This window comes from Notothenia rossii (assembly GCF_949606895.1).
Source record: "Notothenia rossii genome assembly, chromosome: 1".
Classification (NCBI taxonomy): Eukaryota; Metazoa; Chordata; class Actinopteri; order Perciformes; family Nototheniidae; genus Notothenia; species Notothenia rossii.
Window position 1 is genome coordinate 23898210 of NC_136912.1, and position 18598 is coordinate 23916807.

Genomic DNA, 18598 nt, shown 5'->3' on the forward strand with positions numbered 1-18598 from the left:
CGTATTCCTCATCCTGCACAGTCAGCTCCACTTGGCCGCCAATGCTGTTGAACACTGACTTGAATGCGTTGCTCTTTTCAGGCGTGAAATAGACTGTTGCCATACAGGTCACCGCAGCTGACTCAAAAAAGGAAAATATCAATCTTTCCACCTGTTTGGCATGAGATCCAAAGCCTAATGTAGGCTGTTTTTAAAAAGTTCATGGACATTTTATATCTTAAAGCCATGTTTTGAACGTGGCACTTTTTTGCACTTGTGTTTTTATGTCAAGGTCAACTTCATTGCCAATCTTTCAGTTTGAGTGTACAGACAGAGAAATCAAAATACCGCTTCCCCCAATCCCAAAAAAAAAATATGTATAACATTTGTATATCCTATAAATACACAATCAACACATGTATACATGTGCACAAGATAAAAAAACACAACAATCAATATATACAAAATAACAGTCGCTTCAATATCTCTGGGAATGTACATTATTGCAATATTGAGTAATTACACTGCACTCATGAATAATTACACTGCACATTGATGGCAGGACTCTGCCCTTTGAATAAAGCAATGAATAAAACCCCGTACTAGGAAAAAACTTTACTTTGACCAACACTAAACTTGACAATGAACATTAATACTCCATATCTCTTAACCTTTAACTGCCATTATGAACATATGGGCAAACTGAAAAGCTCTTCTCCACAGAAGTGGGCTGCTGATGGGACTCTCTCTATATTCTCTCTTTTCACACTCTTAAGCCAGGTACGATATAATTACATGTCAGGGAACACTATTTTAGTCATATCATTAAATCTATGAAGCTAGAAATATGGCATGTTGACCAGCAGACTTTAACAGCATTTCTCCTTCAGCAGCAGATAGAGATGGCACCATCAGCCTAGTAAAGGTCATTGGGAAATCAATTGGAGAACACCATTCAACATGTCATGACCTCATCATCCCAAAACACAGATGCTGAATTTAGATCAAAGAGGCGTTCATTTATCACAACCCTTTTTATTCAATATCTCGCCAGCTCATCACTGTGGCACTACCAGCAAAAGTCTGCTTAATAACCTGCCATGTGTTTGTGTGTTATCAGGGTGTGTCAGGTTGATGGTTTAATGATCTGATTAGGTGTCTGTTTCTGTCCCTTTTTACACAGTACACCTAACATTTTTATTTTCTCTTTCACAAGATCTGGCCCGCTCACTCTGATAAAGACAAGACACATTGGGTTGAATAAACCATGGTGTACTGGAGAAGGGTTATGTAGTGTGTTTTATTTTTGAGGGCCAACCATTGACCCACTGCCACTTTGCTGCTGACCCAGCAGGAAAACCTTTAAGTTTCATTACCATATTCTCTCACCGATGGCCGGTTGTATGCAAGAATGATAATACATATTAAAAAGGTCAATGTAGTTGGTCCCTTTTGGACATGGACACATGCATATGTTATTTGAGGCGAAATGGTTAAAGGAAAGTCATTACTAAACCTCTCTGCAACACATTATACACTCTGCAGTCATAATGATTCTGTAAGTTACAAGCTCACTGATATTTGTGGTTGTGTGGGCTTGCGCAAACTCGGGAAAGCCACTTTCTGATCTATATTTTCTAACAAAAAACAGTTTTATGAGCTCTGAATTAGATTAAGGAAGGAAGCGGTGGGCCTTTAATTGGTTATATACACTCCAGAGACACATAAAAACACTTCTTCAACTGGAGATGAGTACAAATAAGTTGTATGCAGGTTGCACACTCAAATACACACATACTAATTTACTGTCTGCTCTAAGGCAACATATAATGTCACTCTTCCACTGACAGTTCTCTCCCTTTCCTCTTGCAGGAGAGGCGATGCGTATTGCCTCGTCAGAGTTTGCTGACGACCCGTGTTCCTCTGTGAAGCGTGGCACTATGGTGAGGGCCGCCCGCGCCCTGCTCTCTGCTGTCACCCGCCTGCTCATCCTCGCTGACATGGCGGATGTCATGAGGCTGCTGGCCCACCTGAAAATTGTAAGGGGGATCACCACCTTATTTTGAATGACATAATATGTTATTTTGCAAAATAACTTTTGTTAAGCTAGCATATTGTCCCTTATGGTATTGTGGTTGAGTAGTCAGAATACTTGATTCAACATATATATATATATATATATATATATATAGAAATGACACACTCCCCAATCTTTGTTGTGATTGTATCAAGAAGACTTGAATGCAAAGTGTTTTACTGAACTAGTAAGGTCAGATTTGAAAGAAGGGACTTTGTGGTGTTGTGCACTCCACATAGACAATGTATGCTTTTATCACAACCTCTGCACACATTAGCATATAGATGAGGCATAGAGGAGTATCCTGGGAACACACATCTGACTGTACTGTATGAATATCACACCATAGTGTCCCGGTGTGATTAACTACACATATCCATCCCACTCACTGCCTGAGTTTTTTAGTCCTTTATAGTGAACATTTCCGGCTTTGAGAAATACGTTAATGCAGGGTGGAAAGAATGATAAGCAAGTGGTATAATCTGAAACAAACTCCGGCCTGCACGCACTTTCATTCTCACTTTGTCCCTCTCTCACAAACACATACGCTCTCAAATTCTCGAGGCCCACGGAGGAGCTTAACTTGAGCCAGTATAAGCCCTGCCATCAAAGGCCACTGAAAAGTTATCCCTCTCTCTTCTCTCTTTCCCATTACATCTGGTGTGCCACTTTCATTAGGGATTGAAATGAGTTTAGAATCAGAAAGTAACTGCAAAAGGAAAGGAGATAGCTGAAGTGAAACACATTAAAACTGCACAACTTAACGATTATAGTGTTTTAAAAACCCGGCTGCATTTAAACAGCTTTCCATTATTGTTTTACCTTAATGTATGTTGTAACAATTATGGCTTCGTGTTTATTACTGGAGTAAACTATATAGTACAACGCATGCTAGTTTTCAGATGCATCAAAATCGTTTTTTGGAGAGTCTGTATTTATATGTACATGTTACAGGTGGAGGAGGCCCTGGAGGGGGTTAAGAATGCAACCAATGAGCAGGACCTGGCCAACCGCTTCAAGGAGTTTGGGAAGGAGATGGTGAAGCTTAACTATGTGGCAGCCCGGAGACAGCAGGTAACTTGAAGCCCCTTTAAAAGAAAAAGTAAAACACAACTTGCGTGTCACTTTGGGGTACAAGGAGTTCTCGTAGCAGAACACTTTTAATACTTTTAAACTTCTCTGTAGTCTGTCTTCTCACATCTTGGTGATTCCCTAACATTTGTAAGCCTTAAGTACAAAGTGCTGATGTCTCAAACTCAAACCAAGTGAGTGTGTTTATTTAAATATAGCCGTTATCAGACTTCTACAGAAAATATACGAAAAAAAATCAATCTAATTGACTTGCAAGTGTTGTTTGGTGTCAAATTCAAACAACATACTGTATATGCATATCATATAATAATGTGCATTTCTACTGCTTTGCATTATCCGTCTAGGGTTGGTTTTCATAAACAGACACACTGCCACTATAATTTTATTAAACGATTCAAATTAAAATGTGGTTATTAGAGCAGACAAATTAACCTTATACCTGTATCTTCAATCCATTATTGAACTAGTAGTTTTGGGGTACTGTAATCAGCACTCGTAGTTAAAACACATTTAAAGTGGCTTATTTCATATAAACATTGATCATTTATGGTATATCGCTGATAAGCAACACAAAGTATTATTTGGATCATTTTAGAATATTATTGCAAGTGATTAGTATTGTTCATGAGGTTGTGCTGTTAACCTTAAAATGTACATTAAGTCATGTAATGGAAAATAATGTTTTTCAGTAGCATTGCAATGAAATTCCTCTAAATCAGCAGCCTATGAGCAGCTGTGCTTACTTCACCCAGGAGGATAAGACATGAAAGTGTTAGAATGTCTTACATGCCCCCCAGTGGGACGAAAAGCTCTGAGGAGATGTCTGCCTTCAAGTGTCATGTTGGCACGTATCCACCCCGCTGAACTGTCCCTGAGCAAAGCACAGCGCTGAATCCCATCCAGCTGCAGGGTCACTGATCTGCTGACGCTGCACTAACCTTGTATGGTTGGAACAACACCAGTTCATCAGATGGGACACAAACGCATTCTTTTGACAGGAAATATCTTGAACTGAGATCAGTTTATTCTCTGTTTGGCACTGTTGTGAATTCATGAGGCCACTTTTTTGATGCAGTGTTCAAACACTCACATATATTGTGTAGGATCTTTAATATTTCGTTAAGAAGAAGACATACTTTATGAAATGTCTTTCCACACTCTGTTGTGTCAGAAATTACACACACAGGGGAGGATATACAAGCACACACACAGAGGATATACATACAAGCACACACACAGAGGATTGCATGCACACACACACAGAGGATATACATGCACACACAACCACATGCAGATAGGAGAAGTGGCAGAGCAGAGAGGCTGCCAGGTATCCGGTGCCAAGGGAGCAGTTTCAAGGTTAGGTGCCTTTCTCAAGGGCACCTCAGCAGTGGCCTTGGAGGTGAACTGGCACCCCTCCAGTTACCACTCAATATTTTGTTTCTTTGGCCGATCGGGATGTGAACCGACGACCCTTCGGTTCCAAGACCAAGTGCCTATAGACTGAGCCACTGCCGCCTTTTATATATTTAATTTTTTTCATTTTTAATATGCAATCTGTTCTTTTAACACTGAAACAAAATGGTGATTACTGCTTACGTGAGAACATTTATCACCTTCTCAGGAGCTGAAAGACCCCCAGTGTCGAGATGAGATGGCCGCTGCCCGTGGGGCCCTTAAGAAGAATGCCACCATGCTTTACACGGCCTCTCAGGCCTTCCTGCGCCACCCAGATGTGGCGGCCACACGTGCCAACCGAGACTACGTGTTCAAGCAGGTTCAGGAGGCCATCGGAGGCATTTCCAGCGCTGCTCAGGCCAACTCGCCTACTGATGAGAAGCACGGCCATGCCGGCATTGGAGAGCTGGCTGCTGCCCTCAATGAGTTTGATGTAAGTCAGCAAGCATGCATTTCTTCTTTAAATACTACATTTAGCACACATATTGTATGTTCAGTCTCTGAAAGCATATTCATTAGCTCTTTAAGGTCATTATTTAAGAAACTAACACTATCTAACACTAAGCAACACACACTTTTCCTTTCTTCCTCTCACACACACACACGCACACGCACACGCACACACAGTCGCTCTCCAAAAACATGTATTGCTGCTGCCATCTAGTGGTTATAAATTGATGGTGAACAATTTGTCCTTTAATATATTTAAATATATCTGGTAGCTTTGTTGCTGTTTGGACAATTATGTATGTATAGGTCAGGACTTTAAGATGGGTTTGGGATCAGGATCTGAAGCCAAGGTATTTTTTTTCATTTCAAACACCCTCTTTAAAATGTGTTGTTATTGCAAAAGAGTCTTGCAAAAATAGAAAACCAGGAGCACTCTCAGGTTAAGGAACACGTGTTTCAGTGTCAAAACAGTGCTGTGATTTTGTTTGCCATTCACTCTCTGATGCTTGATGAGAGCCCATTTGTGTTTGCCTAAACATGTAGATTTTCAGAGCATCTATAAATAGATGCTGCATCATTGCTTTTTAAGATGCCATTCAATACAACATCATTTCTTTAGGATACAATAATGTACTTCTTCCTGGTCCCGTTTTATATCAGAAACACAAACATTTTCAGAGATACCCCTAACCCTACTCAGGCCTTGTTTCCATTCTTTAGCTGCAAATAAAGGCTTCTTAGTGATATTTAACTTGATAGCGTATTTATAATCATGCAGTGTGTAGCCTAGGTAGCAGAAGCAGTTTGAACTATTTTCACACCTGTTCATATGACTTGCTAAACATCCCTTTTCCTTACTGGGATTTAAAGTTATATATTTCTCTAAATCTATCTGAATCTCATCTAATCTTTATGTCTACATGATTAAATTGGACATTTGTTACAAACCCAACGTTATGATTACAAATTTCTGCAATTTAAGAAGACAGTGTGCAATGTGGATGTTTGTAGGTAGAAATGTCGTAGGTTCTTACTCTCTACATTTCATGATATGAATTGCAGTAAATGCTCTGATTTGCATCTGTAATGAAAGCAGGCGAGTTTCTCTCTTCTCTTCCCTCAGTCATTCTGTTTATGACTAACAGATCTACCATCATTTATTTATTTTGAGGTCCATAATGTCACATGTACTTATGTAATGCTCTGTTCAATTAACCACTTATTTAACAATTCAAATACACACCTTATCCTACTTACTCTAACAGTACAGTATGTGTTTCAGTTATACATTTTCTTTGGTTATGTGTCAACGTTCCCCCCGCTCAAACACTACAATGCTGTTTTCTTCTGGAAGGATGAGTGCAGTCTATGAAATATGTGCTGTGCTTTAGTGTTATTGATCCTTCCTGTCCCTAAGGATGCTTGTTTACAGTATGTGAGTGACCCCTTGTGGTCATGTTTGGTGATAGCAAGTTGCTTACATTTTTTACTTGCTACTGCTGTGAGAAGACATTTCACACCAGTGGTCGGCACATATATGTTAAAAAGAGAAAGTCTATATGGCCTGTGCTCCCAAGATTTTAAATGTTGCTAATTTGTAATGATTTTTAATAGTTTCTTTTATTTTGCATATTGTTTAGCTAATTGTGCCATTGCATTTGTGTTTTACAGCTGTATTAGTCTGCCTCTATTGTCTGTGTTTTATCTTTCTGTCATGCTGCCCTTCTTGGCCAGGTCGCTCATGGAAAAGAGATTTTAATCTCATTGAGTCTTTTCCTGGTTAAATAAAGGATATACAGGACTGTCTCAGAAAATTAGAATATTGTGATAAAGTTCTTTATTTTCTGTAATGCAATTAAAAAAACAAAAATGTCATACATTCTGGATTCATTACAAATCAACTGAAATATTGCAAGCCTTTTATTATTTTAATATTGCTGATTATGGCATACAGCTTAAGAAAACTCAAAAATCCTATCTCAAAAAATTAGAATAGTTCCTCAGACCAAGTAAAAAAAAAAGATTTATAACAGCAAAACACAATCAAACATTTGAAAATGTCCATTAATGCACTCAGTACTTGGTTGGGAATCCTTTTGCACGGATTACTGCATCAATGCGGCGTGGCATGGAGGCAATCAGCCTGTGGCATTGCTGAGGTGTTATGGATGCCCAGGATGCTTCAATAGCGGCCTTTAGCTCATTAGCATTGTTGGGTCTGGTGTCTTTCAGCTTCTTCTTCACAATACCCCACATATTCTCTATGGGGTTCAGGTCAGGGGAATTTGCAGGCCAATCGAGGACAGTAATGCCATGGTCAGTACACCAGTTACTGGTGGTTTTGGCACTGTGGGCAGGTGCCAGATCATGCTGGAAAATGAATTCCTCATCTCCATAGAGCTTTTCAGCAGACGGAAGCATGTAGTGCTCTAAAATCTCTTGGTACACAGCTGCATTTACTCTGGGCTTGATGAAACACAGTGGACCAACACCAGCAGCTGACATGGCTCCCCAAACCATCGCTGACTGTGGGAACTTCACACTGGATTTCAAGCAACTTGGATTTTGCTCCTCTCCAGCCTTTCTCCAGACTCTGGCGCCTTGACTTCCAAATGAAATACAAAACTTGCTTTCGTCTGAAAAGAGGACTTTGGACCACTGTGCAACTGTCCAGTGCTTCTTTTCCTTAGCCCAAGTCAGACGCCTCTTCCGTTGTCTTGAGTTCAGAAGTGGCTTGACCATGGGAATACGGCTATTGTAGCCCATTTCCCGGACACGTCTGTGAACAGTGACTTTTGATACCTGGACTCCAGCTTCAGTCCACTGTCTTTGAAGCTCCCCCAAATTCTGGAAGCGACTCTTCTTCACAATGCTGTTAAGGCTGCGGTCATCTCTCTTGGTTGTGCAGCGTTTCCTGCCACATTTCCCCCTTCCAACAGACTTTTTGTGGATGTGCTTTGAAACTGCACTCTGTGAACAGCTTGCTCTTTGAGAAATGTCTTTTTGTGTCTTACCCTCCTGATGGAGGGTGTCGATGACGGTCCTCTGGACAGCAGTCAGATCAGCAGTCTTCCCCATACTTGTGATTTAGTTTACTGAACCAAGCTGAGTGTTTTTCAAGGCTCAGGAAACCCTTGCAGGTGTTTCGAGTTAATTAGACGATTCAAGTGATTCGTTGAACACCCTACTAGTATACTTTTTCATGATATTCTAATATTTAGAGATAGGATATTTGAGTTTTCTTAAGCTGTATGCCATAATCAGCAATATTAAAATAATAAAAGGCTTGCAATATTTCAGTTGATTTGTAATGAATCCAGAATGTATGACATTTTTGTTTTTTTAATTGCATTACAGAAAATAAAGAACTTTATCACAATATTCTAATTTTCTGAGACAGTCCTGTATATAAGTAGGGTCAATCATACACATAAAAGGGTAAGTCACTTACAGATAAACTTAATACCTAGTTCCTGTTGAACTTGCTCTCTTGTTATTCTGCATAAGGCTGTGGCCCAACGTAATCGATTGACTGCGTTTTTATGTAAAACAGTATGGCTTCTGTACAAAAGCAAAAGACCTGCATAATTTGATTTTATTCTGCAGATCAGGCAGCAGTTAAATAACACACATTGCCCTTTGCTTAGCCCTCTGTGCTTGCCTGATGCCGGTGCTTGTTTAATTCCTAACTTACCGCAGAGACACAGACTACGGTGGATCGTCTCAGAATAGTAATGACCTGATATACTAGGCTATTAGCCTGAGGCATTGTTCTTACATGGGGACTGTAATGGGCTACATGTTTTTTGCACATGTACTTGTATTAGTGATGTGTTTGGATGGTAAAGAGCATGCACACATACAATGGTGCACAGAATGAGGTGTATATGCAAGTGTTACATAAAGATAATTGGGGCAGCTGTACGCTGTTTTCCATCTAACCTCACACTCTCACATCCTCTTTTTTATCACTGTGCATCAACCCACAAGCACTCACATTTTCAGTTTGTTGTTGGATGATTGTGTTTATCTGTTTTGGGGGGCTCCTCCCTGTCTTAAGTCAGCCATGACTCTTTTAATATGATGCTGGTTTCAGTATTTTTGTTTATTTTTTGTCAACAATGTGTTGTATGATGGTGTTCATTTCATTGACTATATGGACAAGTTCTTTGCCAAACAGGTGTCATCCCATATTAGTTTTGACTCTTTCATTCTCAATGTATTTAACAGTGTTATTTAGACTAGAGCATCTTTCGCACAGACATTACAGGACATTAAGTCACAGAAAAATGTAGATGCTTGACTAAGCCGTCATAATAATTTACATGCATTTCAGACATACTGAGGATTGAATAATTCCGATCATACTGTATAAAAGCATTCCTTTTTGCATAGACGGAAGAAAAGAACACAGAGAACCTTTCATCTGCTCTATTTCAAAGCCAACAATGTGCAATCATCTGTAAAAACAGCACGGACAAATCAGTAAGAATAGATCGCCCGCTATGTGGATTTCTTTCCATCTTTAATTAGAGAAAACACCCTGAGGACACTGTATGTTCTGAAGGAATATTGTGGCTCATATGCCAGTATAATACTAAATAACAAGGATTTTGAGAGCATTGCCTCAACTGCTCCTGAACATGTACAGTCCGTGACACGAAAGGTCAGACAACATTTTTAAATGCAGCGCTCAGATGCGTGTCTATAGCTGGATTGAAAGGGCAGCTTATGAATAAGACAAGGAAAGGGGATGAACTCATCTATTTATTTTTTTCACTGACACACAGAATTAGTTTGGAAAGCGTCACCTAAGGACACTGAGACACAATATCTATTAAGAGAGAAAGGGGAGGTCAACATCAGTTTCAGTTCACTTCATTTCAATGTCGCTTGGCATATAACAACCCCCTCCACCTTTAACTTTAGAGAGGTCGTCATCAATATATTCCAATCATTTCTATTTAAAATGCTGTGTACCTGTCAATGTTTTTCTTGAAACATTTACTTCAATATAAGCAACTAGTCTATAATAAAGATAATATAGTATTTTAAAAACCTGTGTTGAATAACAAAGTGGTATTTTTTAAAATATATTCAAACAGTAAATACTACAAAGAATGTTTCTAGATCACCCATGATCTGTTAAACCATTTCTCACAGGACATAACTGTTGATATGTTTTGTTATGTGAGCAGTTAGTTAAGAAATAAGCTCATTTTCATTATTAATGTCAGTTAACGCATAATGCCATCATATAATAGCCAGTGCTTATTTAGTTAACATCACACCAACATTCATTTCATTTTGTCCAAGCGCTACTCTTGACTGATAAAGGTGAAATGTTGCAATAACAGTTGACAGTGACAGATTTAACAGTTTGGAAATATGTTTTAGTATTACGTCATATTCTGGGTTTTGGTAAAGGCGGCATAGAATTTGAGGATGGCCACCTTTTGAATTCACTATGCAAGAAAAGCCCTGTCATGTTAAAATGAAAGTCTTTATTTTGGTTTTCTGAGCTCAGTGGGAGGACAGATGGAGTCAGTGCCCTGTGGGTATGTGGGTAAAGACACACTGTGGTGCACAGCTTTTTAGGTCACAGTACACATACATACTGTAGCAATTATATTAGTTGTAAAGAACAAGTAAGAGTTTTTAATTTGACGTAGCACATATTGCAGATAATATATTTTTCAAATTGTAGGAAGATGTGTTTCTGAAGAGGACTCATCTTCATTAGTGAGCATTTACATGTAGGCAGGAAACAGACATAATGTAGCTCTTTCCCTCTCACCTTGTAACCATTTTAATAACATGCAAAACATCTGTCTTTGTAAGCCTGTCATTCTACCGCTTTGAGCCTCCTTATCTTTGTACAGTCAAAAGCAAGAACTATCTGATACAGCCTTTTAAAACTGTGACACTGTTGGTCTCTCACACTTATTTGAAGTGTCACACACAAAGACATCCGCCTGTGAGCAGCAGCAAAGTGAGTACTTCTAATGGACCTTTTTTTCTGAAGAAATACAATACACTTCGACTCAGGTAATGTAATTGAGCTTGGAACTATGCCAATACACGTATACATTACAAAGGTCTTTACTTTTATACCTCTGCTGCTGATACCTACCTTAGATCAGTCAAGGACAGCAGGCAGAAGATAGGGATGGCGTCTTTTAACATAATTGTGATTGCATCAAAGTGATTATTCTGTCCTCACCGCTTTTTCTCTCTCAACCAGCAAATTACATTTTCCTCTTTCTGAGCAGGGATAGACGATTGCATTGAACACATGTCAACGTTTTTTTTGTCAATTTTGGCTGAGCCCCGTGTTCTTTGTGTGTCACATCTGTTTTGGCAGGCTCAATGCAAACAGGTGGTCAAAGGTGCAGCTGTTCAAATACATAAGCCTCAGATTTGAAGCATACAGTATATGCATAACATGACCAGCAGATGGCAGTGTTTAATTACTCTCAACACTTGTCCATCCTTTCCCTCTCACTTTTCCATTTTTATCCTTTTTCCTGCAAGTCCTTAGAAACAGAGATTTTCAGTCAGGCTCATTCTCCACTCGAAGCGGTCTGTATTACCTTGTATGGTTTTGTGCTAATCATGAGAAAGACGCTATCGTCTGATGCTGCGACAGTCCTTGAATCAAGCTTTGTCAAAAAATAATTCAGTGTTAAAGTTCGCCAGATCCAGCCTTACACATTTGACCCCTCAGCCCACATCCATAGGATATTAATGATTTCCTTTCTTCCACAAGCCTGCAAAGAGAGCACAGCGCAGTTAGCACTTCTCTGTTGTTCCTTTTCCCATCTAAGCACATTTGTCTGATCACAACTCTCACACACCTGCAGCTATCCGACGTAAAAACTCAAGAGAATGGTTATAGTTGATGTTAATGTATTGTAAACACACACACACACACACACACACACACACACACACACACACACACACACACACACACACACACACACACACACACACACACACACACACACACACACACACACACACACACACACACACACAAGCGCAGACACACACCAAAAAACACACAAAGTGCAGACATGCATACACTAGTAGAACACAGCTTTGAGCCTGCGGCAGAGATCCAAGTCGCACCGGATCATTTTTACCACATTTTTTGTTTCCATCTGCTTGTCCTCTACCTCTCTCTTCTTTTTCAGGGTGTTATTTACACAGCAGCTTTCTCACTCCCCCTCACCTCTCTTTCTTCTCTTCCCTCTCTCTCCCTCTGTTCTCATTGTGTGATGTGTCTTGAACCAACAGAGGTGTTTGAAATGCTTACATGCATACTCTGAGCCAATTTGGTGGCAGCATTGTATTTTCATGCAGAACTCATACTCTATATATTGCAGGGCCTGTAGTCTCACTGCACAAGCATATGCTGGTCCTCTCTGCATACATTATAGGCTAACTATAACCGGATTTACTTGGTAGCTCAGGGATAGTGCGCAAGCCAGTCTTTGAATCTCACTGTGGTAAGCATTGCTTCCAAGTGTAAGTTGCTTTCCAAATGCTGCATGCGTCCTCCATCTGTGCAGTGACAGTCAATTGACCATGTTTATGTTTATGGGATGACGCACTGAGAGACCTCTTGAAATGCAGACGATGTGAATTCCAATAAACATTATAGACATCAGACCAGTGAAGAGCAGCTGATCTTTTTGTCTTTTATTTGTTATCTGCAAAATGCCTTTTTAATGAAAATATAATTCTGCTTTTGGGAGTTTGTTTTCGTTTTGTCTATTGCCAACAAGATGGACTTCCGTCTTTTGTTCATGAGCAGCATGCAAGATAGAAGGGCTCTTCATCCTTGCGTGTGCACAGTGACTACCCAGCGATGACCTTTTCGCTGGCTTCGTTTGTGTATGAGACGCTGCTGAGCCAAACTCTGAGAAACTGTGGCTGGAGAGCAACCCTGCTCTAATGTATGTAGATGTATTCCTAACTGAGAGATAGCTTTCTTGGTAATTGCTATATCAATCTCTGCACTTCTATCCTTGCTGTCTCATTTCAGTCTCTCTTCTTTCTCTCCCTCTTTCCTCTTCCTCTCCTGCACACATGCTCAGGCACATTCAGCTTTCTTCCTCCGCATTGTCTCTCCTTCCCCGATTTATTTTTCTCTCTCCTTGACTCACATTGATTCAGCGCTTGAACATGTGGGTGTTCAACACATTCTGTAGTTGCCTGCGAGAAACTAACAGAGGGGAAACCGTATATCCTGAATCTTGCACCAACTGATACTTTCTGGGGAAGGTCACAAACATGTAAAGACACGCACAGACCCCAAGCATTAATAACATCATCGAACACAACACTGAGCGGCAGTGTTATTGACAAGTACCCTGTTGTGTTCAATAAAACTCCACCCCCTCTGTCATTTTCACCTTGGCTAAGCCATGTGTTAGCCCAGAGGTACACCTCTAAATTATGACATCCTCTGCCTGCCGATTGAAACACTGCCTCATTCTCCATGGGCAGATGCACCTGTCAAGAGAAATATGAATAGGGGAACTAAGCTGAAGTAATGGGACATGACCAGAGAGATAGAGAAGTATTGATTTGTTTGTTGCTGTACAGTAATTAGCCACTGGCTGACTCGTCTTGGTGCCAATAAGGCATGGGAGAGAAGCAGGAGAGTGGGGAGGGGTCCTTGGTACATTCGACTCAGAGATCCATACTAGTTACAGTTGGTGCTTATACATTTGGATCCATTGTGATCAGCCCCTCCAGTTTCTATTTCCAAAAAGCTCAGTTTGCATCTTTCTGGGATTACTCAGCTGTTCTTGTTCATCTCCAGTTATAGATTTAGTCATGTTAGATTAGACTGACTGATGTTTTGCCAAGCCACTTGAATCAGTTTGAATTTACATGAATTGATGATCCAAAACACACAGTGAAAGTACTTTACATGTATCATAGTGTATCTCATGGTTTATCATACCAACTCAAGTAAACTCATATTTTCAAGGTTGAATTTAATTTATCTCTATTAGGGTGCTTTTCTTGGCTCACATGCTTATGTAGAAGGAAAACAATAATTAACGAAGAACATTCTAACCCATCTCTGGATCTATGGACCAAATTAAAAGGGAACGATAACCAGCATTTGTTTCTTCATTGCACCTTCCAAGCTCTCGCTGCATATTATTCTTGGAAATTGATTGCTGAGTAGGTGCAACAAATTATTTTAAGAAAAATGTTTTAAAGTTACCTTGCCTTCCATTCAAGGTCTTCTCTGTAGGAGCCCAACTGTCAGCTAGCCCACTCAGCTCTGTGCAATCTCATGGCTGCGGGGGCATGCTGGCTCTTGCACATACGGTCCATGTGCTGTATGCCATCACACAGACCCACACACAAACACAAACACACACATATACCCACATCAGGCCGTTTGCATTGAAATAAAGTGCAAAGTTTTGCCGATAGGAGCAAAGGTTAAGGTAGGCCTCTGGTCAAATGTGTTTAATATTAAACAAGTAAATGCAAAAGCAGGAAAGCAAGGCTTGGAGACATGTATCTCTGCTTCGGGCCAATATCTCTGTCCCTGCCAGCCACACAGCGCTATATTATAGTGCAAAAGGTTTTGATTTTCTGAAATGCAATATGTCTACCCACGCATGCTCTTGCACTATCTCTAAACAATAATATGGGCATGCAGACATACACAAGCATAGAGTCTTTTTATGGTGGCTAGTTTTCCACAAAGAAATATGTCTAGCATGGGAGTCCTTGTGCATTTGATACTGAACAAAATATAATACATGAGCTGCTTGGAGGATTTTCATATTGCTAAGCAAAGTTCTCTACCTAAGTTTAAATGTATAGGATAGGACATTATTTTCAGTTTTTTCTAAATAATTCTACATATGTAGTGTAAACATTTTAGAGGACGTAAAAAAATATCAAAATCCTCATAGCTTCCATTATTTCAGTTATTTACTTTATGTGCTGCATTGGACATTGAAAATCCATCGCATACTACTGTACATGTAGCAACCTTTTTAAGTTTTTAAGTTTAAGTGCTTAGTGGTATTCAGGACAAGACAGGGTTTTTTCTTATAAGACCTATACACCGTAGGCTTAGAGGGGGTGTATTGTATGTTAGGAGATGGATGAGACCTCAAGCCTTGGAGATGTACCAGACATATATGAAAGAAATACAATTCCCATGAGTTTAGGCAGTTTAAAAACTTTAATTTAGAATGAGTTGACTTAAGTTACCTCCGGAAGTTGTGAGTCGGGAGATGTACAGGGAAATACGCAGCTAAGATGAGACAGAAAGTAAAACTTTATAGGGTTGTCACATCTAGAGAAAACTGTTATTATTTTCAGTTTGCTTTGGTAAAGAAATTATTGTCAATATCGACTGGAATGATAATCAAACATTGTTTGCTTTTATTAAAACATCATCAAAATAAAATGTGTCTTCACTGGAGTGGAAGTTTAAGCGGCCAAAGGAAGTATAGTTACTCTTGTCTTCCAAGGTAACGCACTGGGCTTTCATTTTCATCCCAAACAGGCAGTCATAAACAAATCTCAAGCAGCTCAGCTAGGAATCCGACAGGCAAGGGAAGCCAACCAATAGCAATACTACATGTTTGAATAGTTCAGCACTCAGAAACTCTAATTTCCCCCTGTGGCTTCCAGAACGGAAGATATGCCCCATATCCCTGATCTATGTTTGGAAGAAGCACTAATGCACCAGTGAAGTTGCTAAGATGAGTATAGCTTTGTTGACAGGCCAATTTAGCTGTCATTTCCAGATAATGTACTGTTTCATGGCACTAAGTACATCCGCATGAAGGGATGATTCAGAGCCCAGCACTCCCAGATCCTAACCAAGCCACTTCCCTTCCTCTTATTCTTTTTAGTTTTCCAACTCCTCAGAATAAACTACAAATAATTTCAGAGACTGAAAGTTGGTCTACCTTATATGGATGAGTAAGCTTTTGTAAAATGATGCTTAGAAGTAGTGTGCTTCATCAGACAAAACCCAACTGAAAACACAAACTTCCCTGAAGGACAATGAGGTGCTCCCATTACCAAGACGTCAAGTTCAAGTTCCCATTGAAATAGAGTTTTGACAATCTCAAAGTTCAACACAGTGGGTTCATGATGTTCTTTTATAAGTTTAAAGGGAAACACTACTTAAATCATAACTTAACAAAGTTGTGATTTTTGTCTGACGAATGTTCTCCTCTCATCAGCATTCCTTTCATTGTCAAGACTTGCAATGAAATTGGCTGCTCTCTTTCATCCTCTTGCTTTGCCGGCATTATGTCTTCATCGTGTTAGTTCCACATCTTTTGCCTTCATCCCCTTTCCGGTCTTTTAAATCCCATAATGGTGCCTACTAAAGCATCCACAGTTTGTTATCGACATAGTGTGCAATTCAGCCTCAATGGCATCCAACAGCAAACATGTTTCGGCTGAAGGTTCTCAGCGTCTTCTTCATCTTTCAAAAGAGAAACTTTTGTTTGAAAATGATTCCGCCTCTCTTGCCAATACCACTGGCTGCCTGTTCCCCATCCCCCACTGCCTCTGCACACCGAGGTAAAAACCCAGTTGCCTTAGTCACCAGTGGATGCTCTGTTGATAAATCCATTCTCATTTAGCAAATCAACCCACACAAATGATTGAACATCAAACAAATGACTGTAAATCTTGAGTTAAAGACCATGATGTAATTTGCCTGTGTGAAAACAGTCAGCGGTTTCACTGATCCAATGCTTTCATGCTTTGCAAATAAGAAAGTAAGTGATGTAGAACATGTTATGTTTGAATTCACTGCCAGACTTGTTCTTTGTACCAGCACTTATTTCTATTAACTGCAGGTTCAGTGGGATGTCTTGGTCGTTCAGTCTGGCAGTAAAAATGATATGGGCATGTTTCATGCTGAGCTGCTGCTTTTATTTCTGCCATTGCAACTTGTGTTATTCCCTGTTATATCAAATTTCATTTCATATATAGCTGACAGCTCTGAAAGTTACTTTCAATTGTTTGCCTGTGGGCAGATGTTTACGGTGCTCTGTGGTGTTATGTTATAAAAAAACACAAGTTATGTGTCCATGCCTCGTTACTTATTCACATTGTATGTATCCTTCATGTCTAACAAACGCGTTCAATTAATGACTTTCCTCATACAACATGTGTGAATCAGATGTTTCAAGCATTTGATCATTCTATTGAATTGTTTATATTCCAGTTAAAATTCACATTTAAGTTATTTTTATATCATATGCACAACAATTACATAGAAGCATTTGTTGGAATTAAAAATATTACATTTCAAGCTCCCAACAAGTTTAAGGTCTATAAAGAATAAACAGATTGCGAGTAAAATAGAGCAAGTTATAAAAGGGATACAATATAAAAATAATCCAAGTAAAACAGCTATATAAGTCGGTAATTGCAAATAAATGATTTAAATGTAAACCTAAATACAGTGAATGTATGGTCTGGCCTGTGGGATGTAGTGCTCCCTGACCCTGGTGCTCAGACCGGATGCTGCCGTAGCTTCTGCCAGACAGCAGCAGGCAGAACATTTGTGGCTGGAGTGATTAGGCTCTTTGATAATCCTTTTTGGCTTCCTTCCTGCACCGCTGGGTGTAGAATGTTCTCCATGGATGGCAGCTCCATCCTGGTGCTGTGCAATTTTCACCCCCCTCTAAAGAGTCTTATGGTTGAGGGTGGTTGCTCTGCCACGCCAGGCGGTGAAGCAGGTGGTCGGGATACTATTGGAAGATGAAACTGTAAAAGTAGTCAATCATGGTGAGCAGTGTTATTCCTTCCTGTCTTTGCTACTGCCTTGCTTTTACTTCAGGTCAAACCCTTCAAAGTATACCTTTCCAAATCAAACAAATGGCATTTTTGATAGAAAGCTACATAATGCATACGGTTAATTTAATATAAAATCATAAATGAACAACAAACAGCATACATTGAGTTTAACATACAACAATAGCAAAACAAATATGAGAATACAAAATAATAAGAGGAAAGGTTGAAATGCTGTTGCTCAGTTATCAATTCATTTAAGCATAATAGGGTTAGACATGCATTAAACATAGAGGGGCAGAGGAATGGAGGGGTTGTTACAAAGCTGTTCCATTAGTCACAGCCTTGGTCATTGTGAAGTTACTATTGAGTTTTCTGATGTGGAGAAAGTAGGGCGAGTAGAGTCACTTTACTGGAGTAAAGACAAAGAGCAACCAGACCACTCAAACAAAACTCGTGCATCACTAAATAACCTGAATGATCACCTTTGTATAAAGTGTTGACTATTTTATCTGTCAGGGGCTTTTTCCTAATTTGACTCTGTTAGAGGTTTTTTTTTTTCCAGCAAAGCGACTGCTCCTTCTATCTACAACGACAAGAATAAAAACAATATTACACTGACCTATAGCTACATCGATCAACACTAGACCCTCCAGAAAAACACGGGCTAAAATCCTTGATTATGCAATTAAACATGCAGGGTTTTTATGTGATTTTATGCGGTGAAAT

At 39.6% G+C, this 18598-nt stretch overlaps 1 protein-coding gene across 2 annotated transcripts in view; it reads left to right on the forward strand.

The window, feature by feature from the left end:
* ctnna2 (catenin (cadherin-associated protein), alpha 2) overlaps window positions 1-18598 on the forward strand; it is a 314859-nt gene that overhangs the window by 60515 nt on the left and 235746 nt on the right. For both annotated transcript variants that reach the window (XM_079693317.1, XM_079693318.1), the window contains 3 exons: window positions 1852-2018; window positions 3011-3130; window positions 4770-5036. In XM_079693317.1, the coding sequence (XP_079549443.1) occupies window positions 1852-2018; window positions 3011-3130; window positions 4770-5036 (554 nt within the window). The remainder of the gene's footprint in view (window positions 1-1851; window positions 2019-3010; window positions 3131-4769; window positions 5037-18598) is intronic.